Source organism: Hylobates moloch, unplaced genomic scaffold (assembly GCF_009828535.3).
Source record: "Hylobates moloch isolate HMO894 unplaced genomic scaffold, HMol_V3 SCAFFOLD_9, whole genome shotgun sequence".
In the NCBI taxonomy this organism is placed as follows: domain Eukaryota; kingdom Metazoa; phylum Chordata; class Mammalia; order Primates; family Hylobatidae; genus Hylobates; species Hylobates moloch.
The window spans coordinates 14,614,479-14,642,402 of NW_026652284.1; the positions used below are offsets into that span (position 1 = coordinate 14,614,479).

Here is a 27,924-nt window from a genome sequence, read left to right on the forward strand (position 1 = left end):
GGGGCATAGGAGCCAGAGGCAGTGGGGGTGGGGGCGAGCAGGCGATGCGGGTGCCTTTATTGGGTGCAGCACTGACCTAGGCACACTCTTCTCATTGCCAGTCCTCCACAGAACCTTCTGGAGTGGATGTCAGTATCTCCATTTTACAAATGAGAGAAACTGAAGCTCTGAGAGGAAGTGACTTGCCCAGGGGTCGCACATAAGAGCCACACCTGGGATTCCAATCAGCTCCCCGGGGCTCGAGAGCCCTTCTCTACTTCTGACCCTGCTGAGCATGGGCCTATAGACGGTGGGAGCCAGACTGGCAGACTGAGTCCTGGAAAGGGGAAGTCAGTCACCAGGGGCACATCGGGGCAGGGTGGGGCAGGGGCAGAGTTGGCTGTGTGCCCCATGCCAGGGACCTCCCGGTCACTTGCCCCCTGCCCAGGGCTCTGCCAAAGCTGGACAGTCTAAGCCAGAGGCAAGGCAGGGGTGCCAGCCCTTTGCCCAGGGACAGAGGGAGGCCAGGAGGAGGTGCCTGGGCTGGTTGGCACCTTCTCCCTATCCACGCTCTCCCTCCAGTCCCAAGTGACCTTTCCCCCAGATCCCAGGGTCCAGGCCCGCCCTCGGCTGGCAGGTGTGGGCACAGAGGCAGCTGGGATTGGTCACAGCCGGCAGAGGCGTGTCCCAGGCTCCGGCAGACCGCTGGAACAGCTGAGCAGAGCAGGTGGACTGCTGAGATAGACCAGGGACTCCAGGCAGCCACAGGCCTGTCAGACCAGGACCCTCACCCTCTAGACATGGCCTCGGGCCCCTGCAAACCCCAGCCCCGTAGCCCTGTGAGGTTACAGACAGCCTAAACGCCACCACCACAGGGCCTGTGCCCTGACCCGGGCACAGAAGGCCACTGGCCCTGAGGCCATGGAAACGGTGCCCCCAGTAGTGGACCTGGTGCTGGGTGCTTCTGCCTGCTGCCTGGCCTGTGTCTTCACCAACCCCCTGGAGGTGGTGAAGACGCGGCTGCAGCTGCAGGGGGAGCTGCAGGCCCAGGGCACCTACCCACGGCCCTACCGGGGCTTCATAGCCTCTGTCACTGCTGTGGCCCGAGCAGACGGGCTGTGGGGCCTGCAGAAGGGGCTGGCTGCCGGCCTTCTGTACCAAGGCCTCATGAACAGCGTTCGTTTCTACTGCTACAGCCTGGCGTGCCAGGCTGGCCTCACGCAGCAACCAGGTGGCACTGTGGTTGCGGGAGCCGTGGCAGGGGCACTGGGAGCCTTCGTGGGGAGCCCTGCTTACCTGGTGAGTGGCTTGTTTCCATCCTCCACCATCCCAGGACCCAGCACCCGTAGGGGCCCTGCAGCCTCCAAAGGCTGGGCTCAGTGGACCTGGGTGGGGTGGGGCAGCCTGGGTAGGGCTGCTCCCTGGAACATCCTAGCCCAGGCCTGGAATCTGCCCCTTGGCCCAGGGCACCAGGGCCTTGCTCTGATCCATGCTCCCCTGGGGACCCTGCCCCACTGGTCCTGAGCCAGGGGAGGGGGCAGAGGGTGGCAGATGTGCTGGCTCAAATCCTGGCTTGGTTATTTCTCTTCCCGAGTGGCCTCGTGTACGGTAAGAATAAAAGCTACCCTTGAGGGCCTCCTCCTCGTGTGCACTCTGCAGGGGCGCCTCGGGGCTGCCCAAAACAAATAAAAAATAAAAAAATGTTTTGAAAAAAGCTACCCTTGGCTGGGTGCGGTGGCTCACGCCTGTAATCCCAACACTTTGGGAGGCCGAGGCAGGCAGCTCACCTGAGGTCAGGAGTTTGAGACCAGCATGGTCAACATGGTGAAACCCTGTCTCTACTAAAAAGTACAAAAATTAGCTGGGCGTGGTGATGCATGCCTGTAATCCCAGCTACCAGGGAGGCTGAGGCAGGAGAATCGCTTGAGCCCGGTTGGCAGAGGTTGCAGTGAGCCGAGATCATGGCACTGCACTTCAGCCTGGGCGACAGAGCAAGACTCTGTCACAAAAAAAAAAAAAAAGAAAAGAAAAGAAAGAAAGAAAGAAGCTACCTTTGAGCAAAGGCTCGCCTTGTCCTTGGCTGGTGCTGGAGAGTCACTGTCTCACTTAATCCTCAGAACAGCTTTCCAACCGTGACAGAATTGAGGCCGGGAGAAGGTTAAGTAACTTGCTCCAAGTCACACTGAGATGCAAAACCCAGGCCAACTCCAGAGCTGCACCTCAACCCTATTTCACTTGACCCCTAAGCTTCAGGCTCGGGACCATGGAGCTCTGAGTTTCAGGGGCACGGGGGCGGGGGTGCCCTCAACACACACAGCTCATCCTGGCTCTCCCAGGCTCCATCCCCACACCCCGTGTCCTCTCTGCTCCCATAGATCAAAACGCAGCTGCAAGCCCAGACAGTGGCCGCGATGGCCGTGGGACACCAGCACAATCACCAGGTGAGGCCTGCCACTCTCAGATCTCCCTGGGGGCATGGATTGGGCATGCTCCCAGCCTGGGCAGGGTGGCCAGTGACCCCGTGCCCTCTCCCCACAGACTGTCCTGGGTGCTTTGGAGACCATCTGGCGGCAGCAAGGGCTGTTGGGGCTGTGGCAGGGCGTTGGTGGGGCTGTGCCCCGAGTCATGGTGGGCTCAGCTGCCCAGCTGGCCACCTTCGCCTCTGCCAAGGCCTGGGTGCAGAAGCAACAGGTGAGGAGCTGGGGACACTGTGCCTACTCACAGAGACACATGGGACTGAGGGGGGCCACCTGCCTCCTTCCACACAGGGAAGACTGGGGGGTGGCAACAGATGGGGCCCTGCCTCTGCCTTCAGGGTCGTGACTCCGGCCCTTGGTACCAGCAGGAGTGGGGGATCAGCAGTGAACCCCAAAGCTGAGAAGGAACTCAGGGTGGCAGCGCTGGAGGATGGCTGGAGGGGCCTCATCTGCTCCCCTTTCTGCAGCCCTTTTAGCCCCTGTGTGGTAGGAGGCCGGGAGGGCACCACGTGGGTGGGTAGAGGGCAGTTGCAGGGGTCAGCACCTGTGCCATCCCCACAGTGGCTCCCGGAGGACAGCTGGCTGGTGGCCCTGGCTGGGGGCATGATCAGCAGCATAGCCGTGGTTGTCGTCATGACCCCCTTCGATGTGGTCAGCACGCGACTATACAATCAGCCGGTGGACAGAGTTGGCAGGGTGAGCAGGGGCGGGTCTAGGGGAGGACGTGGGGAGCTGGGAGCATCCCCCACAACACACACACACATACACACACACATGCACAGCCAGAGACACGCAGACACAGGCCATGCATGCAAACACATTAACTGGGCTTGTTTGCTGAGCCCCCGGGTCCCAGGCACAGGCTAAGCACTTTCACATCTGGATTTTATTCCATCCTTATGATCACATTCATCTTCCTGATGAGGAAACAGGCTCAGACAGATCCAGTGACTTGCATGAGTTCCCCCAGCTGGTAAGTGGAGGAGCCAGAACTGGAATCCAGGCCTGATCCCACAGCCTTCCCATGGCACTGCAGCCTCACAGATGTGCCCAATACAAAGGTGCTGTCCATAGGGTGTGTGGGGGTGAAATTGACCCGTGTGCCAAGATGTGCCAGCCAGGGCCTCATGGCCCCTGTAGTAACACTCACCCCATGTCTTTCCCCAGGGCCAGCTCTACGGGGGACTCTCCGACTGCATGGTGAAGATCTGGCGGCAGGAGGGCCCCCTGGCACTCTACAAGGGCCTGGGCCCCGCCTACCTGCGCCTGGGCCCTCACACCATCCTCAGCATGCTCTTCTGGGACGAGCTTCGGAAACTGGCTGGGCGGGCCCAGCACCAGGGCACCTAGATGGCGGCCCTCACCCCGACGTCCTGACACAGCCGGCACTTGGCCAGAAGTGAGGGCCTGCTCCAGGACAACTGGCTGTCCCAGGGCAGGCCATGGGCCCAGGCCCTGCCAGAGGCCCCAGGAGAGTGTGGACAGCTCTGGTCCATCCAGCCCCTTGGCGCATCCAGGGCCAGAGCATCCACTTCAAGTTACCACCCATTCTGTCTTCCAGACAGTTCTCTTCCTTCTCTGTACTGTGTACTGGGTCACCACATCCCAGAGCCTTACTCAGTTATAGCAACCGCTGTGGGCACGCACACAGCATAGGCCCAGTAACTTACATACATCGGCTCACTTAGGCCTCAGACAGCAGCACGAGGCAGGCACTTTTACCTCTTTTACCATTAGCAAGGCAAGGCTGAGAGTGGCGATGGGCTTTGACCATAGCCACACAATTTTGAAGTGGCAGAGCCAGGACTGGAGCTCACCCCAGACCTATGTGCTTGACAAGTGCGTGACTGTGACAGGCCCATGGGCCCGGACTGCCCGTAGGGGTCACTGTGCCATGGCAAAGGCTGGGGTGCACCAGGAGGCTGTGGCGTCGTCACCTGCCTTATTTGCTGGGGAAGCTGTAGCAAAGAACTACAGACTGGGCGACTTAGACAATAGAAATGTATTTTCTCACAGTTCTGGAGGCTGGATGCTGGAGACCGAGGTGTCAGCGGGCTGGTTTCTTCTGAGACCTCTGTCCACGGCTTGCAGATGCTGCCTTCTCTCTGTGTCTGCACATGGTGGTCCTCGATGTGCGTCTGTGTCCTGATCTCCTCCTCTTATAAGGACACAAATCATGTTGGCTTTGGGCCCACCCTCATGACCCCACTTTAATTTTTTTTTTTTTTTTTTTTTTTAGATGAAGTCTCGCTCTGTCACCCACGCTGGAGTGCAGTGGCATGATCTCGGTTCACTGTAACCTTGGCCTCCTAGGTTCAGGCGATTCTCCTGCCCCAGCCTCCTGAGTAGCTGAGACTACAGGCGCCTGCCACCACACCGGGCTAATTTTTGTATCTTTAGTAGAGATGGGGTTTCGCCATGTTGGCCAGACTGTTCTCGAACTCCTGACCTCAAGTGATCCACTGGCCTCAGCCTCCCAAAGTGCTGGGATTACAGGCATGAGCCACCTCACTTGGCCCAATTTTAACTTAATTATCTCTGTCAAGAGCCTATCTCCATATACAGTCACATCCTGAGCTACTAGGGGGTAGGACTTCAACTTGCACATCTGCAGGGGCCGCAGTTCAGCCAACATCATCTTTTTTTTTTTTTTTGAGATGGAGTTTCGCTTTGTTGCCCAGGCTGGAGTGCGGTGGTGCAATCTCGGCTCACCACAACCTCCACCTCCCAGGTTCAAGTGATTCTCCTGCCTCAGCCTCCCGAGTTGCTGGAACTATAGGCATGCGCCACCATGCCCAGCTAATTTTGTATTTTTAGTAGAGACAGGCTTTCACTGTGTTGGCCAGGCTGGTCTCGAACTCCTGACCTTGCCACCCGCCTCGGCCTCCTGAAGTGCTGGGATTACAGGCGTGAGCCACTGCGCCTGGCCTCAGCCACCTTCGTCTAAGGGCTCTCACAGAGGGCCTCCCAGCTGCCCGCCCTGTGGGCATTTGCACATATCCTGACAAGCCTGAAAGAAGCTCTGGGTGCCCATTCTTCAGATGAGGGGACTGAGGCCCGGGAAAGGGAAGCGATGTGGCAGGGCCAGCAGCAGGCCCTGGGTCCTTTCTCTAGACTGAGCACCACTCCCTGTGGGTGTGCTCTCAACGCTGCACCGACCTTCGCACTGCAGAGATGGACACCAACTCCCTGGCAGGGGCAGGACTGCTGCCGAGCAGCCCCACCTGCCCTCCCAGCCACACCCCAAGTCTGTAAGGGCTGCTCCCAGAAACACCTGCTACTGCACACTCCAAACCAATAAAGTTTTATATTTTGTTTACTTCAACGACCCCCCTCTGTGGCCAATCTCAGTCTCCCCCATCCCTGACCCCCAGCTTCTGCTCCCTCTGCCCTTTCTGTTTTTGAAAGCAGGATGGGAGCCGTGGTCCACCTGTTCAGCCCCGCCCTGCTGGACCCAGGTGAGGCCTGCCACCTAGTGGACCCAGGGAGGAGCATCAGGAAGGGCGGCCCCGGCCTGTGGGAGGAGAAGGCTCAGGCAGGCTCGGGTTGTAGGAGATTCCACACCGAGTCAGAGCCGGAGCTGGAACCAGACCTTACAAAAAGCAGGCAGAGCTGACCTCTGGCTATGGGGGAAGAGAGCCCCAGACCTCAGGCTGAGAGGGCAGAGCTGATCTCTGGCTATGGGGGGATAGAGTCCCTACTCTCAGACCCTGGGCTGAAGGGTCAGAGCCCACACTTCAGGCTGCAAGAGGACAGGACTCACACCTAAGGCTGGGCAGGACAGATGGAGCCTGGGACTTCGAGGGGGCATTGGGAGGTCCAAGCCCTCAAGGAAGATTTCTCTTTTTTTTTTTTTTTGAAACAGAATCTTGCTCTGTTGCCCAGGCTGGAGTGCAATGGCGTGATCTCGGCTCACTGCAACCTCTGCCTCCTGGATTCAAGCCATTCTCCTGCCTCAGCCTCCCAAGTAGCTGGGATTACAGGTGCCTGCCACTATGCCCGGCTAATTTTTTGTATTTTTAATAGAAACAGGGTTTCACCATATTGGTCAGGCTGGTCTCGAACTCCTGACCTTGTGATCCGCCCGCCTCGGCCTCCCAAAGTGCTGGGATTACAGGTGTGAGCCACTGCGCCCGGCCTCCCTCAAGGAAGATTTCAAGTAAAGTGGACGCCAGACTTCAGCATGGACAGAGACCAGAGACCAGCCCAGAGACACCCGTCCCTTCACCCTACACTGCCCAAATGGGAAGCCTGGGCAGCAGCTGGCTCCAGGCGCCCCCTGTGCCTGGAGCTGGGACCTTGCCGAGCTTCTGGGCCTCAAAGGGTTAACACCCCTGGCTCTCCTCCCCTCCCCTCCCCTCCCCTGGGCCTTTGACCCTCCCAGCCTCTCTCCTTCCCTCCACTGACACCTTTGCCCAGTGACGTTGGTCTGTCCCTGCGCAGACCTGGCCAGAGGCTGGGGCTCCTTCCAGGGCTGCCATGTTCTCTCTTCCATCCCTCCCCTCCTGGCTCCCCGGCCTCCCCTCCCTCGAGTGGGGCTCTAGCCTCCTCGACTCCCTCCTGCAAGGTGAGCACCTCGCCCCATTCCTGCCTTGGCCCCACCCCCTTCCAGCTCTTTGCAGTGCAGGGTGGACCCCACCCACCTGGTCTCCGGCCGCCCCCGCCCCTTGGCCACCCCCTTCTCTGACCCTACCAACAAAGCCTGCCCTCCTAACACCCCTGCACGCTGCCTCGCTGCCTCCCTCCTGCCCCCTCAGGCCTGATCGGGGCCCTTGGAGTCTTGGTCCTGAACAGTCTCCTGAAAGTTTACTTCTTCGTGGGCTGTGCCAAGTGAGTGCCCACCTCATCCCCCCAGGGAATGTGGCTGGGGGCACGGGGACCCCCACCGGGGGTCGAGGGTGGCAATTCTGCACCCCTGCCCACACCCATTCTGTCCCCACAGTGACCCGCAGCGGCGGCCTGAGAAGGAGCGGCTTCAGGCCCAGTGGGCCTCGCTGGAAATGGTGCACCTGGCGGGGCTGGCCCTGTTTCTGACGGTCGTGGGGTCCCGGGTGGCTGCCCTAGTGGTGCTCGAGTTCTCCCTCCGGGCCGTGTCCACGCTGCTGTCCCTGGGCAAGGTGAGGCCTCCAGGAAGGCAGTGGGTGGATCACTCCCCAGCCCAGGGCTGGGACTCACCCCCGGAACGTGGGCAGCAGGGCCCAGGTCCAGCATCCCAGCCTCTTTGCCGTATTTTCCGTAAGACTGAGAACAGAGGCTGCAGGTTGCACTCTCGGGTTTGGTTGCTGAAGCGGCCACACTCACAGTGGATACAGTCCCAGTCCCAGGAAGACAAGAGCGACAGCTTCTGTAGATCCGGCTCCCCAAAGTGCCAGGCCCTGCGCCAAGTGCGCCGTGTGCATCATGTAATCCTCACAGCCACAGGGGTAAAGGTTTGCTCTGATTCCCCATTTCACAGATGGGGAAACTAAGGCTCAGAGAGTATGTGGCTTGTCTATGGTCAACAGGTAGAGTCAGGCTTTGGACCCAGGGCTCTGAGACTTGAACCACCACCCTTCAGCTAACAGATGGGCTCCAAGTACTAAGACGTGATTAAAGGACGGGCGCGGTGGCTCACGCCTGTAATCTCAGCACTTTGGGAGGCCGAGGCAGGCGGATCACCTGAGGTTAGGATTTCGAGACCAGCCTGGCCAACATGGAGAAACCCCATCTCTAAAAATAATAATAATAATAAATAAATAAAATAAATAAAAATTAGCTGGGCGTGGTGGCGGGTGCCTGTAATCCCAGCTACTTGGGAGGCTCTCAAAAAAAAAAAAAAAAAAAAAAAAAAAAAAAAAACCACACATGATTGAAATTAAGAGAGTAATGATCCCCTAGGCTCAACTGAAGCCATCCCCAAGGTCCCTTCAGGCTCCGGCCTCCTGTGGCCCGCAGCACCTGTGGTGAGGCAGCCCCCACATCTCAGCCCCTCTTCTGCACTCCCCGCAGGGCTCCCAGGGCGCTGCCGAGAGGCTGCAGCTCTACCTGCTGTGCCAGTACTCTCTGGGCTGCGGGCTGACCTGTGGCTTGAGCTTCCTGCAGGAGGGCGCCCCTCACCGCACGCTGAACCTGCTGCTGAGCCTCGGGCTGGCCACGCTGCTGGGCCTCGGTGCCCGGCGCCTCCACCGCCACGTCTGCCGCCTCTATGAGCTGCACAGCAGCCAGCTCTACTGTGGGGTGTGCCTGGGCCTGCTGGCCGGTGCACACGGCCTCCCCCAGCTGCTGGGCCGCGCCCTGGCCGTGGCCTTTGCCGTGGGTGACCTGGCAGCTGTGGTCCTCATCAACCAGGACTTCCTGACCACCTCGGAGGCCATGCGGTTCTGGACACCGCTCACCATCTGCTACACGCTGCTGGTCATCTACATGCAGGGTGAGCGCTATGGGGCCCGCTCCATTCCATCCACGCACATCCCTCCGTCTGGGCCAGGCTCCGGGGAGGCCGACAGCCATCAGCCCTCACTCTTGCCATCCCAGAGAGCCTGGTCAGGACAGAGGCTGTGTGGTGGGGGCAGTGCAGAGAAGCAGCATGTGGTGGGCACCCTGAGGGGGTAGCCTTTAGATTGGGCCTTGAAGGATGAGCAGGAGATCTCTAAGAGAAGTGAGGCAGGGAAGGGAATCTTGGACAGAGAGAACTGCATGTGCCAATGCCCAGAGGGGAGAGAGGGCATGGCAGCACCAAACAAGCCACAGAAGTCTAGTGTGGCTGTCACCCCAAGGGCACGGGGAAGGGGTGAGGCTGGCCAGGTTCGAAGGGGCCTGTTGGAGAGCCCTCATCAGCCAGGCAGAGAAGTCTGATGAGAGGCTACTGTCCAAGTTTGTTTGTGTTTTTGTTTTGTTTTGCTTTTCTGTTTTTTGAGACAGGGTTTTGCTTGGTGGCCCAGGCCACAGTGCAGTGGCATGACGTGGCTCACTGCAGCCTGGGCCTTCTGGGCTCAAGTGATTCTCCCACCTCAGCCTCCCAAGTTGTGGGGATTACAGACACACACCACTATGCCAGGCTAATTTTATTTTTTTGTAGAGAAGGGGTTAGCCGGGCACAGTGGCTCACGCTTGTAATCCCTGCACTTTGAGAGGCTGAGATGGGCAAATCACTTGAGGTCAGGAGTTCAAGACCAGCCTAACCAACATGGTGAAACCCTGCCTGTAGTAAAAATACAAAATTAGCCCAGTGTGGTGGCCTGTGCCTGTAATCCAGCTACTCAGGAGGCTGAGGCACAAGAATCGCTTGAACCCAGGAGGTGGAGGTTGCAGTGAGCCAGGATCAAACCTCTGCACTCCAGCCTGGGCAACAGAGAGAGATTCTGGAAAGAAAGAGAGAAAGAGAGAGAGAAAGAGAAAGAGAGAGAGAGAAAGAGAGAGTGAAAGAAAGAGGTCTTGGCCGGGCATAGTGGCTTATGCCTGTAAACCCAGCACTTTCGGAGGCCGAGGCAGGTGGATCACTTGAGGTCAGGAGATCCACCTGAGATCGTGCCACTGCACTCCAGCCTGGGCGACAGAGTAAGACTCTGTCTCAAAAAAAAAGAACAGAAGCCGGGAGCCCATCAAGGAGGCTCCTTGGAAAGAGGAAGGTGGTTGGGCCCAGGTGGGTCCATGGGGATGGCGAGAGGTGTTCAGCTGGGAATGTGCTTGGCAGAAGGAGTTGCCAGGGCTAACTGAGGGACTAGAGACGGGTGTGCGGCAAAGAAAGGAGTCAGACCGACTCCTGCCACTGCGAGGCTGCGAGGCTGTAGGGCTCTGGCCTGGACCACTTGGAGGCTTGTGGGCTGGGCAGTGAGTCCTGGAGACAGAGCACCTGGTGCCCTGCAGATACTCAGAGCAGGGGTGGGGACCAGGAGGATGTGATGGGAGGAGGGCTGCACGGGAGGGGAAGGCTCATCCTGTGGAGGGTGGGTCAGGGAGCTGGGAGGTCCAGTCCGGGGTGTGGGGTCGGACGGTGACAGGCACCCGCATCCCACAGAGGAGCAGCGGCAGCACCCCGGCCTGCAGAGCCAGGTGCAGACAGTGCTGGTGCGCATGGGCGGCCTCTTCATGCTGCTGCTGACCGTGGGTCGCTGGCTGGACCTGCTGGGCATCCTCGTCTCCCTACTGGGCGAGCTCTGGTGTCTGGTGGGCATCCGCACCCTGCTTGACCTCTGCCAGATACAGGTGGGCACCCCATCCCACGTGTCCCCCAGACAACGAACCCTGCTTCAAACAGCCCAGGAGCCTCAAGAGGCTCAAGTTCAAGAAGAGCCAGCTGGGCACAGTCGCTCACACCTGTAATCCAAATACTCAGGAGGCTGAGGCCTGAGAATCACTTGAACCCAGGAGGTAGATGTTGCAGTGAGCCAAGATCGTGCCACTGCACTCCAGTCTGGGCAACAGAGTGAGACTCCGTCTCCAGAAAAAAAAGACAGAGCCAGGGTGACTTCTCTTGGGGGTCAGGGGCAGAGGGAGCTGGAATCACCTCTCCCACCCTCTGTCACCAGGCCAGGGCTGTCCTCCAGGTCACTAGCACCCCCCACCCTGTCCACAGCCCTCTCCAGCAACAACCCAGAGGCCCAAGGGGGAGGAAGTGCCCGGGTCACTGGAGGCCCGAGGCCCCCAGGGGGATGGATGAATGGGTGGTGTCATTCTCAATGCTTTTCCTCAGGATTTTCCATCCCAGAGGTCACCAGTGTCAACACCAAGCCAGCCCCTGCCCTCGGCACCCCAGTCCCAGAGTTCGGCCCCCTCCTGACCTGCCTCAGGGAGGATCTGGAGTCTGTCTCAAGCCCACCAGCCTGACCTGTGAGGCCTTGACCCCAGGGTGATGCCTGGAGGCAGAGTGGCAGAGCTGGCCCCCTGCCCGGAGCTCAGCGCAGGCCCTGGGAGCCCCGAGAAGGGAAGGCAGGATTTGGGGATGGGAGCCTCTGGAGAGGGGACACCTGGGGACCCTGGTTGAACCCTCTTTTTCTTGGGGTGGGCAATGATGCAGCCTCTCAGACCTGCCTTCCTGGGCAGGGGTGGGGGTGCATCCTCAGGAGGGCTCCCCCTTTACTGGTCTCCCTTCCCTTCTCCATGAACAATAAAGACGATGACTTTCGCAACCTGTGCTTAGAATCACGAACACACAGAGGCCAGGCATGGTGGCTCACGCCTGTAATCCCAATACTTTAGGAGGCTAAGGTGGGCGGATCACCTAAGGTCAGGAGTTCAAGACCAGCCTGCCTCTACTAAAAATACAAAAATTAGCTGGGCATGGTGGCTCATGCCTGTAATCCTAGCTACTGAGGAGGCTGAGGCAGGAGAACTGCTTGAACCTGGGAGGTGGAGGTTGCAGTGGACCAAGATTCGTGCCACTGCACTCCAGCTTGGGTGACAGAGCAAGACTCTGTCTCAGAAACAAAACAACAACAAAGAATAATCACAAACACAGAGAGAGGGAAAGAGGCTTTTCTGAGGCCACACAGCTCTTCTGGCAGGTCCTGGGATATGTGCCTCAGGCTGGCCTGGGCTGGGTCCCCTGGGGGACATGGCTCCTTGCAGACAGAGAAAAACCATTCTGGGTAGAGTGGTAAGGGGGGGCATGTAGTACCGTAGTACCGAGGTGGCTGAGGAGGTGAGGGGACGGGGGGATGGACACTTGGTCTGGCACCTACCTGCAGTCTTGGGTGGATAGTGGCCATGTCCTGTCCCATCCCAGGCTGGGAAAGAGCTGAAGGATGCACAATGCTGACCAGGCCTCTGCTGGGTGCTCTGTGGTCCCCAGCCCCAACCCTGACTTCCTGAAGGCCATGAGCATCCTTCCCATCTCAGCGCATTCAGGGCCCAGCTCAGGAAGGCCAAAGGGTTGGGTATCAGCTCCTCTGCCTACCCTCTGTGTGACCTTAGACAAGTCACTGCCCCTCTCTGAACCTGGCAGAAGAATTACCACTGCATGCTGGGTGCCTGCCATGTGCTGGCTACTTTCACTGTTTCATTTCATTTTGACATCAGCCCCAAGAGGCAGGCACTGTTATCCCTTTCTACAGAGTCAGAAACTGAGGCTCAGAGAAGTTAAGTGACTTGCTCAAGGGCGCACAGGCATTAAGTAGCAAAGCTAGGATTTGAATCCAGGTGGCCTGGCCCCCAGAGCTCAAGTGCTTTGAATGCTCCCTGCTACCCTCTTCTTGTTGAAAATCTGGGGCCAGGGAAACTAACAGAGATGAGAAATGTGGCATGTCCATTACCGACAGGCTCTGGAATGTGGTTCCAGCCACCTCGGTGCAAGGGAGCCCAGCCCCAGCCCCCAGGGCCCTTTGGTTCCATGGGGATCCAGGGCTGCAACTCAGGGCCCTTTCCTAGCGGAAGCCCCACAGGGCAAAGGAGCCTCCCGGCCAGTGGTCTTTCTGGAGGGGGTTTGAGAGGCATGGGGGTGGCCAGGAAGGCATTAGGGAGGAGGGGAGGCCTGGAGAGGGCACCTTGAGGATTCCAGGCTCTGAGGGTCCCTCCCTCTCGACAAAGGCACCACACTCACCCGAAGACTGCTGCTTGGGAGCAGGCAGGGGTGGCCCAAGGATCCTTCTCGCTCTACGCTCAGCACACCTGGGATACAGAGCAGGCTGCACCCAAGGCAGGGCCGGGTGGTTTCAGCTCATTCCAAGAATGGCCACCCATTGGACAGCTCCAGCAGCACCCTTTGAACCATGCTCCTAACCCTACCACCAGGACAGGCCTCTCATCCCAGGGCGTGGTCACTGGGGTTGGGAAAATGCCTACGGAATCCCCTCCCCCAATGCAGGACCCAGTCCACCCCGCCTGGGAATGCGCTCTGTTCCCTCCGGACAGGAAATGTGCCCCAGTCTGGGAGGAAATGGCTCAGTTAGGTGGGCACAGGGCCAGCCCCTTGCCGGACCCAGACTTGGCTCTGGGTTCCGAGCGGGGGCCAGTGTTCTTGTTGCAATGTGCTTCAGCCTCTGGATCCCTGGCACAGCCTGGGCCCCATTAGGGACAGGGCCAGGAGGGGACTGGACTCAGCAGTCCTTTCCTTTTTATGGGCACAGGGATTGTTTTCCAAACGAAAATCAGGACATGTGGACTGGAATAGCATTCTTTTCTTATCGAAATATTTTCGTGAAAAGACTGACGGGCATAAAATGAGCTCACTCTAAATGAGGCATTTAGCAAATCTCCACAACAAATGGAGAAAAACAGGCCTGAAGTCCAGCAGGCATAGGACAATCCACATTGTATGGTCTGGGCAAAGCATGAGGCTGGGACCAGTTCCCTAAGGGGACCCTAAGAGCCTGACCCCTGGGGCCTGCCGCCAGGACGAAGGTTCTAGGGTCAGGGCAACATCGTGCTGAAGAGGTGGGGGACCAGTGTCCCCAGGCCCTGCGTAAAGTGGGTAGTGACCCCTGGGGCAGCTGGGATTGGGGTAAGCTGGCCTCCCCGTCCTGAACCCCTACTTCTGGCTTTTCTGAGCTCTGGCATTTTCTTTCTGAGGACTTGCATTTCTTCACCCATTCATTCATTCAGTAAGTCATCACTGAGTACCTGCGTGGAGCCAGGCATTAGGCTGGCACTGGGGATGCTGAGGAGTAAGGGAGGTTCCCCTCCACAAAATGCTGCAAAGAAAAGTAAAGCCGGAGGCTGGGCGCAGTGGCTCACGCCTGTAATCCCAGCACTTTGGGAGGCCGAGGCAGGCAGATCACCTGAGATCAGGAGTTGGAGACCAGCCTGACCAACATGGAGAAGCCCTGTGTCTACTAAAAATACAAAATTAGCCGGGCGTGGTGGCGCATGCCTGTAATCCCAGCTACTCGGGAGGCTGAGGCAGGAGAATCGCTTGATCCCGGGAGGCAGAGGTTGTAGTGAGTCGAGACTGTCCCACTGCACTCCAGCCCAGGAAACAGAGTGAGACTCTGTCTCAAAACAAACAAACAAACAAAGAAAAGTAAAGCTGGCTCAGGGGACAGAGTGACGGGGGGCAGGAGTGAGAGAAGGTGTATTTGTTATCTACAGCTGCGTCACAAATTACCCCCCAAACTTGAAGAGTTTAAAACAACAGACATTGATCATCTTGCTCTTTCTGTGGGTCAGGGATCTGGGTGCTGCTGAGCCGGGTCCTGTGTCTCAAGGCTGCTGTCAAGGTGTCACCGAGGCTGTGGTGTCGTCTTAAGACCCAGGGCCTCCCTTCTTCCTTGCCATATCGGCCTCCTGCAGGGCAGCCCTACAACGTGGCAGCTGGCTTTCCTCAGAGCCGACCAGGGAGAGGGGTGGAGTACAAGCGAGACCATGCTTTGTGACTCAATGCTCAAAGTGACATCCTATTGTTTTGGCCACAATCTGTCATTGAGGAGAGGTCCCCAGGTCCCACCCACCCGAGGGGAGGGCATGGATCCCAGGAGGTGGGGATCCTGGGGGCATCTCAGAAGCTGCGTCCACAGAGGGCTCCTGTGAGGAGGGGGCATTGGAGCAGAGACCTGAACAGAGTGAGGGGGCAACCAAGCAAACAGCGGAAGGAAGAACTTCCCGGGGCAAGAAGACAGCTCAGCAAGGGCCTTGTGGCAAGAACAGGCCGGGGCATTTAGGAAGGTGGTAGAGCAGGGCACAGTGGCACACGCCTGTAATCCCAGCACTTTGGGAGGCTGAGGTGGGTGGATCACGAGGTCAGGAATTCAAGACCAGCCTGGCCAAGATGGTGAAACCCCGTCTCTACTAAAGATACAAAAATTAGCCAGGCGTGGTGGTGAGTGCCCAATCCCAGCTACTCTGGAGGCTGAGGCAGAGAATTGCTTGAACCCAGGAGGCTGAGGCAGAGAATTGCTTGAATACGGGAGGCAGACGTTGCAGTGAGCCCAGATCGCACCACTGCACTCCAGCCTGGGTGACAGAGCCAGACTCCATCTCAAAAAAAAAAAAAAAAAGGAAACTTACCCGGGCGTGGTCGCAGGCGCCTGTAGTCCCAGCTACTCGGAGAGGCTGAAGCAGGAGAATGGCGTGAAGCCGGGAGGCGGAGCTTGCAGTGAGCCGAGATTGCGCCACTGCACTCCCGGGTAGTCCCAGCTACTCGGAGAGGCTGAAGCAGGAGAATGGCGTGAAGCCGGGAGGCGGAGCTTGCAGTGAGCCGAGATTGCGCCACTGCACTCCCGCCTGGGCGACAGCGCGAGACTCCATCTCAAAAAAAAAAAAAAAAGGAAAGTGGTAGACAGGGTGGAGGGCGGGGCCTGGAGCCCTGGGTGAGGCTATGGACTGCGTTGCCCTGAGAGGAGCCAGCGGAGGGTTTTGCACAAGGACATGACGGAAGCTGACGTACACCTTGAGAGGAGTCCTCTCGTGGCTGTTTTCAGAATAGTTTGGAAGCATTTGGAATAACCCAGGTGAGAAGACAGGCGTTCGCAGGCCAAGGGGGTGGTATTGAAGTCCAGGTGGGTTTCAAGGCTCTGGAGTGGACTGAGGGACTGGGGAGGGGTCAGCACCGCTGCAGCAGAGGGAGTGAGGGGTGCAGTGGTGGGAGATGCTGTCTCAGGGGTGGGTTGGGGCGGGATCACACAGGGCCAGGGTGAGGGGCTTGGCATTATCCCGCAGAGCAGCGGGGAGCCACAGAGGGCTGTGCACAGAAGGGCGTTAGATGCTGCTTTAGTGAGGTGTTCTGGCTACTGTGAGAAGAGGGGATTGTAAAGAATAAGAGTGAGGAAGGCCGGGCGCGGTGGCTCACGCCTGTAATCCCAGTACTTTGGGAGGCCGAGATGGGCGGATCACGAGGTCAGGAGATCGAGACCATCCTGGCTAACACGGTGAAACCCCGTCTCTACTAAAAATACAAAAAAATTAGCCGGGCGCAGTGGCAGACACCTGTAGTACCAGCTACTCGGGAGGCTGAGGCAGGAGAATGGCGTGAACCCGGGAGGCGGAGCTTGCAGTGAGCCGAGGTCGCGCCACTGCACTCCAGCCTGGGCAACAGAGCGAGACTCCGTCCCAAAAAAAAAAAAAAAAAAAAGAATAAGAGTGAGGCATATGGGCCAGGTGTAATGGCTCACACCTGTAATCCCAACACTTTGGGAGGCCGAGACAGGAGGATTTCGTAAGCCCAGGAGTTCGAGGCCAGTCTGGGCAACATAGTGAGACCTCATCTCTACAAATAATAAAAAAAATTACACTTTGGGAGGCCGAGGCAGGTGGATCACAAGGTCAGGAGTTCAAGACCGTCCTGGCTAACATGGTGAAACCCCGTCTCTACTAAAAATACAAAAAATTAGCTGGGAGTGGTGGTGGGCACCTGTAGTCCCAGCTACTCAGGAGGCTGAGGCGGGAGAATGGCGTGAACCTGGGAGGCGTAGCTTGCAGTGAGCCAAGATGGAGCCACTGCACTCCAGCCTGGGCGACAGAGCAACACTCCGTCTCAAAAAATAAAATAATAAAAAATAAAAAGAGCAAGGCAGATCCAATTTTAGGGACTCCCTTTAGGAAAAATAATACAGAATTCGTATGAAAGTGACTATTTTTTTGGGTGGGGGGGAGAACAGAGTCTCACTATGTTGCCCAGGCTGGAGTGCAATGGCATGATCTCAGCTCACTGCAACCTCCGCCTCCTGAGTTTAAGCGATTATCCTGCCTCAGCCTACTGAGTAGCTGGGATTACAGGCACACACCACCACAACCGGATAATTTTTGTATTTTTAGTAGAGATGGGGTTTCACCATGTTGGCCAGGCTGGTCTCGAACTCCTGATGTCAGGTGATCTGCCTGCCTCAGCCTCCCAAAGTGCTGGGATTACAGGCCTGAGCCACTGTGCCTGGCCAAAAGTGACTATTTAGAACAAGGAGAAAAAGCACAACAAATGACTGGAGACTTGGAGATTTGGATCCTTCTCTTGATGTCTCCCTGGACAGTTTGCTAGGCGTTCTTCATGGACATGCTTCCTGAGTGAAACCAGCTTCCCTCCTTGTCTAGAACACTCTGTAGCTCCCAGCAACTCCCAGCCTTCACAGGGGCCATGGAAGTGAGGCCATGAGCCTAAGTTTTATTAACTTCACAATAAGCCCACCTCTGGCTAAGAGAGAAGAGGGGGAGACCCACAGGGGCAATGGCAGGTTCCAGGCCACATTGTGCTTTAGTGAGGAGGAGGCTCAGGGCTTGAGGGTGCGGAAATAGATCAGGAAGGGCAGATGTTGGGATAGATGCTGCTGGGAGTGGAGGGTCCCAGTGGGATGGGGGTTCAAGGAGGGGGCTGGGATCAGTGAGGGTTTGGGGGTGGCTCAAGGACCCTCCCAAATAAAGGGCAGAAGGGCCCTGACTGGCAAGGCCTAGGGCGAGGAGGGGCCCCCTCAATCAGCTGAGCCTCAGGCCCCTCCTTGGCCTCTCCCACACAGGCTTCACCCCCTCACCCTGGAGCCTGTGCTGATTTGCTGAGTGGACGGTCTGGCCGTGGGAACCAGCATGCCTGGTCAGAGCCAGTTCAGGCCCCTAAACCAGAGCGGGATTAATACCCAGACAATATTGTCACAGCCAGGTCTTGGGAAGCTGGGCTCTGCCTTGGTGAGGCAGTTGGACACAGGATTGGAGCCTGAGAGTGGACACCATGTGGCTCTAGCTGTGGCCTGGTCAATTCCCACTTGGCTTTTTTTCCTTTTTTCTTCTTTGGCGGAGTCTTGCTCTGTTGTCTAGGCTGGAGTGTAGTGGCACGATCTCGGCTCACTGCAACCTCTGCCTCCCGGGTTCAAGCAATTCTCTTGCCTCAGCTTCCCGAGTAGCTGGGATTACAGGCACCTGCCACCATGCAGAGCTATTTTTTTTTTTTTTTTTTGAGACAGAGTTTTGCTCTTATCACCCAGGCTGGAGTGCAGTGGTGCGATCTCAGCTCACTGCAACCTCTGCCTCCCAGGTTCAAGCAATTCTCCTGCCTTAGCCTCCTGAGTACCTGGGATTACAGGCGCCTGCCACCATGCCTGGCTAATTTTTGTATTTTTAGTAGAGACAGGGTTTTGCCATGTTGGCCAGGCTGGTCTCAAACTCCTGACCTCAAATGATCCGCCTGCCTCAGCCTCCCAATGTGCTGTGTTTATAGGCATGAGCCACTGCAGCCAGCCTCATGACTATTTATTTAGAACAAGGAGAAAAAGCGCAACAAATAACTGCAGAAATACAATTTTAACTGGTTTAAGAAAAAGTAAGGACCGGGCACGGTGGCTCACGCCTGTAATCCCAGCACTTTGGGAGGCCAAGGCAGGCGGATCACAAGGTCAGGAGATCAAGACCATCCTGGCTAACACAGTGAAACCCCGTCTCTACTAAAAAAAAATACAAAAAAATTATCCAGGCGTGGTGGCAGGCGCCTGTAGTCCCAGCTGCTGGGGAGGCTGAGGCAGGAGAATGGTGTGAACCTGAGAGGCAGAGGTTGCAGTGAGCCGAGATCGCGCCACTGTACTCCAGCCTGGGTGACAGAGCAAAACTCCATCTCAAAAAAAAAAAAAAAAAAGAAAAAGAAAAGAAAAAAGAAAAAGTAAGGGAGTCCATAGTTGTACTCCAGTCTGGGCGACAGATCAAGACTGTCTCAAAAGAATAAAAAATAAAAAGTAAGGGAAAAAAATGCATTGACTCTGGAGGTCTGGTAGTAGGATTGCAGGCATGGCTGGATCCAGCAGCTTAAGTGATGAAATCAGTTCTCTTTCTTTCTCTATCTCTTTGCTCTGCTGTCCTCTGTGGTGGTCCAAGTGGGGGACGAAAGTGGTGTCAAGCTTGTATTCTGCCAGCCAACAAGCCCAGAGAGCTTATCTTAGAACTAACAGCCACTATGATTGGGTCATGTATACATCTGCAGAGCCAGGGGATATAGGAGTCCCATCTTAAGCCCAGGCACTGAGAGTGGAAGAGAGGTTCCCCAAACAGAAACTGAGTGCTGTTATCAGAATCAAGGAAAGCAGTGCTGGGCTATCAGGAGCCATGGATGTTCCTTGGATTCTCTTGCAGGACAAAGTCACGTCCTTCCCTTCCCTTCAGAACTTTGTCCCTCTTACTAAAACTTCTATCCTTTGTGTGGTAGGGAGAGCAAAGGAACTCATCTCTGAACACCTACTGAGCACCAGGTATTTTTACCCACATTTACCCCACCAGATTCTCGCTATGAAGCCACAAGGGACAAACCTGGGTTTGCAACCCTTTGGGGTGCAAGAGGAAACTGAGGCCCGGACAGAAGTGATTTGCCCAAGGCTGGCAAATGGCAGAGCTGGAATCACTCCCAAATACTGATGTTACTCACAGCTGTATCTGTGTCCCCATCTGACCCGGCCACCATGGGAGAGCTCCCTTTTCTCTACGCTGCTCCTCTCCCCCGCCCCCCCCCCCCCCCGCCTAGCACAGGGCCCCACACACAGCAGCGCCCAGGGAATAAGCATTGGACTGACCTGACTCCAAGCAGGTAGGGGGGAGGATGGAGGATGGAGGAAGGAGCTGGGAGGCCCAAGGGGCTTCTGAGGCTGTCTGCCAAGCCGACGTCTGACCTTTAAAGCCCATGTTTTCCCTTCTGCCCCCTTTCCCTGGGAATATTCATCCCTATTCTCACACTGGCTCCTCCCCATCTCAGCTTAACCCTCACCTCCTCAGAGAGGCTTTCGCACCCCACCCCCTTTTGTCTCAGACCCCTTGTCCATTCCTTCGTAGCACCTTTTACTATTGGTTATTATTATGTTAATTGGCTTTGTGGTTTGCGCTACCCAACCTCCCTGTAAGGTCTGTGGGGACAAGGACTGGTCATGTCTGATTTGATCCCGTCGGCTCCTTGACTCATGCATTGCACACAGTAGGTGCCCGGCCAGTGTCTGCTCAGTCAAAGCTCTCCACCGTGGAGGTGCCACCCCCGCCCTGGCAAGCAGACTTGCCCTCAAACCTCTCTTCCACCCCTTCCGTGCCACTCAGGGTCTCAGCTGCCACCATCCTAATAGAAGACTAAGCCCCTTGCCTGCTGGGGCCATCTGAGGGAGAAGAAAGCCGTTGTGAGCCTGGCAGGGAGGGCGGAGGGCAGCAGAGCCTCTGAGCTGGCAGACAAAGGGCGTGTGTTCTCGTCCAGCGCATTTCCTGGGTTTCCGTTGCAGGAAGTTTGGCACCTGCCGATCGGTGACATCGACACCCGGGCTGCTGCGGGCCAGGACGAACCCCTCCATCCGGGAGCAGTGGTGGCGGTGGAACAGGTGGCCTGGGGTGCTGGAGGCAGGTAAGCAGAGGCTGTTGGACCCCTCATTTCCCTTGGGACTGTCCCAGAGCAAATGTAGGAAGCCTGGGTCCTAGACTAAGTCAGTGTGACCTTGAACAAGGCCCCAAATCAACTCTTCGTTGCCTCACTCTCCCACCTGGGGGTGCAACAGGTGGTTCAGGGGATGTCATGGAGGTGAGGGCGGGCAGCTCCACTTTTATCTCTTAAATAAACTTCTGGGTCACTAAGCACTTGTAAAGGGGTTCTACAGCTAAAAGCACCTGAAAACCCCCAGATTGCACCTTCCTCCTTTGAGTCCTTCCCGTCTCTGGCGTTCACTGTTTCCCTCCCGGCGGAGGGTATGGGGAAGTCTCCTCCAAAGGGTGCTGCAAAGCTGGAGTTTCGGGGGGCAGGGGCGGGATATCACTGCCAAGCCAGGAATAAGCCGAACAGGGACTCAGACAGCCTTGAGTCCCAGCCTCGCCCTGCTGCACAGAACTCTCATCACCTCCAAGCCCCAACTTCCGAATCTGTAAAGGATGGCAGTGGTACCTGTTCTTGAGCCTAGCAGAGCTGTGTGCCCAGGGACACAGTGGCTCTGGTTTGAATCCGGCTCTGCCATTTGCCCCTAGTGTGGCCTTGAGCCTCTCGGGGCCTCAGTGTCCTTGACCGTGAACAGGAATCATCAGCCCTGGTACCCAGGGCTCTTGTGGGATTAGGATGGGGATGAGGATGGGTACCAGTACCTAGAAAGCCCCTATCAATGGCAGCTGCTGGGACTGCTGCTGTTACTGCAGCTTGGCTGCGAGGATCAAATGGGAAAAGGGGCGACAAGAGGGATGGGAGGGGCGATGATCAGTGGATGAGAGCAGAGGCAGCCTCCTCCAACCCTCATAAACCAGCCTCCCTCAGAAACAGCCCCAGAGCCACCCTGGAGGGGTGACTGTAGCTGAGGGGTTGTAGGACAGGCCAGATCCTGTCTGGCCGCCCCGCAGATGGCGCTGGGTCCAGCGCTCCTCCAGCCTCAGCCACTGTGGCTTTAATCAAAAGAACAATCTGTTTGCCTCTGAATCAGACCCAGATTCCATTCCCCACAATGTCCCTGAGGCCTCCAGGGACCCAGGCAGTCCATCCCGGCCCCAACCCGGGCCCCAGAGTCCAGGCTCTGCCTCCCCTCCCGCTCCCCTCCTAACTGCTCCAGCTGGGAGGGGGAGGGTCACTGGAGGTGGAGGGAGGAGTTTAGCCACAGAGACAGCCGGGCCCTGCCTTCCAGAGCTCCTGGAGCGGCCTGTCCCCCGGGACACCGGGACCCACCTGCAGAGGGCTTACGGCTCAGGAGAGCAGAACAAGGTGACCTGCTCCACTGGGGGTCTCCGAGACCCCCACCCTCAGGGACACTCCCGGAAAAAGTCCCCAACCCAGCATATATTAACCACTATTAATCACAGCCCTGGCTGTGACTGTCACCTTTTATCCTCAGGCCAACCTGGAGAGGTAGGCAGTGGCTACCTCCACTTTACAGATGAAGACACTGAGGCTCAGGAGGTGGCGTGACTGCTCCAGGTCTCACGCTTAGTGAACCGCCGCAGAACCCTGGTCAGTTTGACGCAAGACCCTGGCGGATCCCAGAGCCACAGTAAGCGCTCACCTCCGCCGGACAGGGTAGGTGGGGTCGCCAACCCAGGAGAGCGAGGGAAGGGGAGGGCAGGGACCACTCCGGGTCCATAAAGGACGCGAGGGGGTGGGCAGTGGGGAGGGAAGGAACCCCACCCCGACTCCCCATCTTCCCACCCCCACTCTCCATCCCCCCCATCCCCATTCCCCCCCATTCCCACCCCCGGGCCTGTGCCAAGGGGGAGGGGAGGCGTGGTCCAGGGAACAAAGGGAGGGGGAGGGGGAGGGGGCGGCGCGGGGCGCGGCCGGGCAGGTTGGGGGGCAGGTAGGGGCCGCTTCCGCGGGGCGGGAATCCCGCGCCCCCTCCCCCCGAGCCTCACCTTTTATGGTAAAGCGGCGCGGGGCGGCGGGGCGGAGGGAGCCGAGGGGGCGGGGAGGGCGGACGGGCGGAGGGGACGGGAGGCCCAGCGGCAACGGGCTCCGCTGGCTCGGGCGTCGGATCGGAGCCGCCGGGGCGCGGGCGGCCCAGGTAAGCGGGCCGGGTGGGTGGGGGTCGCGTCCCTTCGTCCCTGTTCCCGGTGACCCCCGGCGCGGCGCCCCTGGAGGGGCCTGCGGGTGGGGGGTGCGGTCCTCATGCCCTTTGCGTCCCAGTCTCTTGGTCTCTCTCCCCGGAGTCGGGGAGTCCGCAGGTCCGGGGCGAGGGCTCAGTGAGGCCGGCGGAGGGCCGAGTCCCAGCCCGGGAGCGGGAGCCGGGGACCCGGCGCGCAGGGCGGAAGCTCCCGCACAAAGGGCCGGAGTCCCGCACATGGATCGAATTAAAGCTCCGGCGGCGCCCCGCGGTGACCCCGGCGGCCGCCCTGCTCGGCTGCCTGCGGAGGGTCCCGCGTTTCCGGAGCCCGGGGGAGCTCCAGGCCCCTTTTCCTAGCCAGAGTCAGGCAAGGGGAGGGACGGGTCCCGGGGCTGTTCCTCTCTGGGCCTGACGCGCCCGTCTGGGGCTGAGAAGGTGTGGAGATAGGCGATACCTAGGTGTGTGCCCTGGGATGATCTTGGCGTCGGCCCCTACCCCTCACCTCCCGCCCAAGCCTGAGGACCCCGGGGAGAGGCTGGGGCCGCGCCCAGATTCCTGCTCTTAAAGACGCTGTAGGCTCTGTCCGGGTCCTGGAGGCACCCCCAGCCGAGCCCAGCCCACGGGCTGCTTCTCCCTCTCAGTTGCTGCCTAACCAGCTGTCCTTCTCTTTGCACCTTCCAAGGGTCTAGACCCTGAGTCTTTTTTCCTTATACATCCTCTCAGCCGCCCTAGGGACACGCTCATTCTCACTTTATGAAAAAACGAGGCCATAGAGTTTCGGTGACCTGTTCGGGGTCACCCCGCAGGAAAGAAGTGGGGCCGCGTGTGAACCCAGCTCTCTACCTCCTGTTTCCCTGGGGTGGGAGAGAGGTTGAGGGAACCCCTCCCCTAAGTTGCAAGGTGGGAGGGGTTGGGGCACACCCCGCCACCTCTGCCTAAGTTTATTTCCAGACCCAAAGGTAGACTGCTTTATCCAGTCATTAAAGAACAAAGCTGGCCGGGCGCGGTGGCTCACGCCTGTAATCCCAGCACTTTGGGAGGCCGAGGCGGGCGGATTACCTGAGGTCAGGAGTTGGAGACCAGCCTGGCCAGCATGGTGAAACCCCGTCTCTACTAAAAACACAAAAATTAGCCGGGTGTGGTGGCGCGCGCCTGTAATCCCAGCTACTTGGAGGCTGAGGCACGAGAACCGCTTGAACCCGGGAGGCGGAGGTTGCAGTGAGCCGAGATCGCGCCACTGCGCTCCAGCCTGGGCCACAGAACGAGACTCTGTCTCTAAATAAATAAATAAATAAATAAATAAATAACAAAGCTTAAGCCGGGTGTAGTGGCTCACGCCTGTAATCCCAGCACTCTGGGAGGCCGAGGAGGGCGGATCACGTGAGGTCAGGAGTTTGACACCAGCCTGGTCAACGTGGTGAAACCCTGTCTCTACCAAAAATACAAAAATTAGCCAGGGGTGGTGGCGTGCGCCTGTGGTCCCAGCTACTCAGAAGGCTGAGGCAGGACAGTCGCTTGAACCTGAGAGGTGGAGGTTTCAGTGAGCTGAGATTGCACCACTGCACTCCAGCCTCTGCCACAGAGCAAGATTCTGTCTCAAAAAAAAAAAAAAAAAAAAAAAAAAACAGAGCTTAAAGGTGGCCCCAGAGGTTGTTTTTTTTTTTTCTTTGTAGGGAATAAGGAGTAGGAAGGAGGACTGTGGGGGTGACCCCCCTGAGCTGCACATCCTCTGCCCCAAGGCTGCAGCCTCTAGCTGGTCTGGGTGGCTGGCCGGATCCCTGCCTCCTTCCTTCCTTTGGACAGGAAATGACTTTCCTTCCCTTTGTTCCCACTTTTCTCCACTTATCCAACTGGATCTGTGATTCGCTCTCTGGGGGAGGAAGAGTGGGGGCGGAGGGTCCCCTGGGCACGGCTGACTGGGAGACAGCCCCCAAGAACTTACATGCAGCCTGCTCCCAGCTGAACCGGTGGCAGTGGGACCAGAGGGAAGCCCGAGCTCCCTCTCCTGATGGGATTGACAGGGCTTTGAAACTCCCCAGCTTAGACCCCCTGGGGCCTGAGGTCCCTGCAGTCACTGCTTGGGAGGTATAGGGGCTGCCCAGCTGTGAACATCTGGCCTCAGTGCTGGACATTTTCCGAGAAGCCAGGCAGATCCGACTTCCGGGAGGAGTGTGGGAAGGGTCAGGGCTGGGTGGGAGGAGGCAGAGGGCCATCCTGAAGGCCCACAGCAGCCCCTGGGGACCAGCCCAGAACATGCCGACCACAAGATTTCTGGTCTGGATTGGGTCATTCTAGAGTGAGAAGAGGCCTGGGAACTTGGGCAACTTTGTGCCACCCAAGGAAGGAAAAGTGTGTCTGGGGACACACTTTTGGATGATGTTCCATTAGAATTCCGAGTGCCATGGATGGCCTGGGAAAGTCACTTAACCTCTTGGAACCTCACAGGGTCCATCTGCAAAGTGGGGGCAGGATGGGCATTTCTTGCAGCTAGATTGAGAGGCTGGTGGGTTTTGAGGCACATATAGCACCTGGCACAGGGCCTGGCACGAGACAAGTGCCTTATCAGCGAGTTGTTTGGTATTTCTTTAAATCTCACATGCACTCTGAACATTGTTGACAAAAATAGATTCTTAAACTTATAACAAAGTGTAAAACTAAAGCCCGTGACAGCCAGCCTAAGCATACATACTTCCAGACATCATTTCCAAACCCAGAAGCAAAAGACAAGTACTTTTAAATAAGTTTTGAAGCTCTTTCCTAACATATTGGTTTCTTCCTCAGAATAGATATTTTATTATCAGACTAAGCTATATATTTTAGCCAAACACATAAACCAACTTAGGAGGAATTTAGGAGCACGTGTTATTGTTTTTATTATCATCCATCAGTTGCTGAGAACCCAAAGTGGCCAGTGCACTTTGAGATAAGGAGGGAAGCCTGAAGAGCGAGATAGAAAAGGAGACATTTTTAGTCCTGGGCACAGGCATTGGGTGCCTGGTGGGGACTGGTGTGCTCACTGGACTCCCAGCTTTCCCACCCGTGGCCCCACCTCGGCGTTGGCCACAGGGACTACTGTCAGCAGGAACTACCTGAGAGATGGGAATAATGTCCTTTTCCTGACATCAGGGTATCAGGGTGCCACCATGCTCTCTGATCTATGCTTTTCTTTTTTTTTTTTTTTTTGAGACAGAGTTTCACTCTGTCACCCCGGCTGGAGTGCAGTGGCACTGCAACCTCGCCTCCCAGGATTCAAGCGATTCTCCTGCCTCAGCCTCCTAAGTAGCTGGGGACTACAGGTGCAAGCCACCATGCCTGGCTAATTTTTTTTTTTTGAGACGCAGTCTTGCTCTGTCGCCCAGGCTGGAGTGCGGTGGTGCAATCTCGGCTCACTGCAACCTCTGCCTCCTGGGTTCAAAGAGTTCTCTGCCTCAGCCTCCTGAGTAGCTGAGATTACAGGCGCCTGCCACCATGCCCAGCTAATTTTTGTATTTTTAGTAGAGACAGGGTTTCACCATCTTGGCCAGGCTGGTCTTGAACTCCTTACCTCGTGATCCAACCACCTTGCCCTCCCAAAATGCTGAGATTACAGGCATGAGCCTCCACGCCTGGCCTAATTTTTGTATTTTTAGTAGAGACGGTGTTTCACCATGTTGGCCAGGATGGTCTTGAACTCCTGACCTCAAGTGATCGCCCACCTCCCAAAGTGCTGTGATTACAGGCGTGAGCCATCGGGCAGCCAGATCTGGGTTTTGATGCCTGCACTCTGATATCCTTTAGGCACACAAAGAATGCGTCTGAAGGTCAGACGCATCGATAGTGAGCTTGTGAGCCAGGCTGTCCTGCCCTAGGGCTGTCATCGCTTTCATCCACCCTTGGCAGCAGGAAACTGCTCCTGGAGAGGGCCAGGAATCAGGGGCGGCCTTGTGGAGGAGGTGATGTTTGAGCTGGGCCTCTAAGAGAAAGCTGAAATTCACCCTGTGGGGGCAGGACAGGAAAACCATAGGAGAAACACTGTAAGGCAAGAGAGAGGACATAGAAAGGGCGAGTGGTCCAGGGGCTCAAAGAGGCTGAGGCTGCCACAGTTGGACTTCATCCTGAGGTGGTGGAGAGCCATACTTTTTTTTTTTTTTTTTAGACCGAGTTTCGCTCTTGTTGCCCAGGCTAGAGTGCAATGGTGCCATCTCACCTCACTGCAACCTCCACCCCCACGGGTTCAAGTGATTCTCCTGCCTCAGCCTCCCAAGTAGCTGGGATTACAGGCGCCCGCCAGCACACCCAGCTAATTTTTGTATTTTTAGTAGAGATGGGGTTTCACCATGTTGGCCAGGCTGGTCTCAAACTCCAGACCTCAGGTGATCCACCTGCCTCGGCCTCCCAAAGTGCTGGGACAGAGTCTCGGCCGGGTGCGATGGCTCACACCTGTAATCTCAGCACTTTGGGAGGCTGAGGTGGGCGGGTCATGAGGTCAGGAGATCAAGACCATCGTTGATCTCCAGGCGTGGTGGCCGGCGCCTGTAGTCCCAGCTACTCGGGAGGCTGAGGCAGGAGAATGGCATGAACCTGGGAAGTGGAGCTTGCAGTGAGCCAAGATCATGCCACTGCACTCCAGCCTGGGCAACAGAGCAAGATTCCGTCTCAAAAAAAAAAAAGAGTCTCGCTCTGTTGCCCAGAATGGAGGGCAGTGGTGCAATCTCAGCTCACCACAACCTCAGCTTCCCAGGTTCAAGCGATTCTCCTGCCTCATCCTCCCAAGTAGCTGGGATTACAGGTGCCCACCACCACGCATGGCTAATTTTTGTATTTTTAGTAAAGATGGGGTTTTACCATGTTGGTCAGGGTGGTCTCGAACTCCCGGCCTCAAGCGATCCCCCTGCCTCGGCCTCCCAAAATGCTGGGATTACAGCTGTGAGCCACCATGCCCGGCCCATGGAAGGTTATTGAGTAAAGGAGAAAGAGATTGATGCTCTAGAAAGATCAGGGTTAGGAGGTGTGAGACCAGAGGCCGTGGAGCCTCCCCATCTCTCCCCTTGCCCCCTGCCCACTGCCCAGGCCTAAACCAGGACCCAGGTTTTGGAGACTGGGTGGAGTGAGAGATTCCGGCACTAGAAGGCAAGCAA

At 57.3% G+C, this 27,924-nt stretch overlaps 3 protein-coding genes and 1 long non-coding RNA gene across 7 annotated transcripts in view; 3 read left to right on the plus strand and 1 right to left on the minus strand.

The window, feature by feature from the left end:
• Window positions 1-338: 338 nt before the first annotated feature.
• Window positions 339-6,301, plus strand: SLC25A34 (solute carrier family 25 member 34). The gene is made up of 5 exons (XM_032759027.2): window positions 339-1,278; window positions 2,355-2,420; window positions 2,518-2,670; window positions 3,018-3,152; window positions 3,624-6,301. Exons 1-5 carry the CDS (start codon window positions 901-903, stop codon window positions 3,804-3,806), a joined length of 915 nt encoding a protein of 304 aa, XP_032614918.1. The 5' UTR covers window positions 339-900; the 3' UTR covers window positions 3,807-6,301.
• LOC116812967 (uncharacterized) lies at window positions 4,444-13,802 on the minus strand. Its single transcript, XR_004370853.2, has 2 exons — window positions 12,973-13,802; window positions 4,444-4,614 (listed from the first exon to the last, which is right to left on the minus strand). It is a non-coding gene; the product is annotated as an uncharacterized LOC116812967 (long non-coding RNA).
• On the plus strand, window positions 6,446-11,610 carry TMEM82 (transmembrane protein 82). The gene is made up of 6 exons (XM_032759028.2): window positions 6,446-7,023; window positions 7,214-7,286; window positions 7,399-7,573; window positions 8,445-8,865; window positions 10,453-10,640; window positions 11,128-11,610. The coding sequence occupies exons 1-6, from the start codon at window positions 6,936-6,938 to the stop codon at window positions 11,212-11,214; spliced, it is 1,032 nt and encodes a 343-aa protein (XP_032614919.1). The 5' UTR covers window positions 6,446-6,935; the 3' UTR covers window positions 11,215-11,610.
• An 8,383-nt stretch (window positions 13,803-22,185) lies between the features above and the next one.
• Window positions 22,186-27,924, plus strand: part of FBLIM1 (filamin binding LIM protein 1) — a 29,526-nt gene continuing 23,787 nt past the window's right edge. The window contains exon 1 of one of the 4 annotated variants that reach the window (XM_032759023.2): window positions 22,186-22,287. The gene's annotated coding sequence lies outside the window, so the exon portion shown is untranslated. Of the gene's footprint in view, window positions 22,288-22,712; window positions 22,769-27,924 lie in introns of those variants that run through there. The other 3 variants (XM_032759026.2, XM_032759024.2, XM_032759025.1) reach the window with 3 other exon arrangements.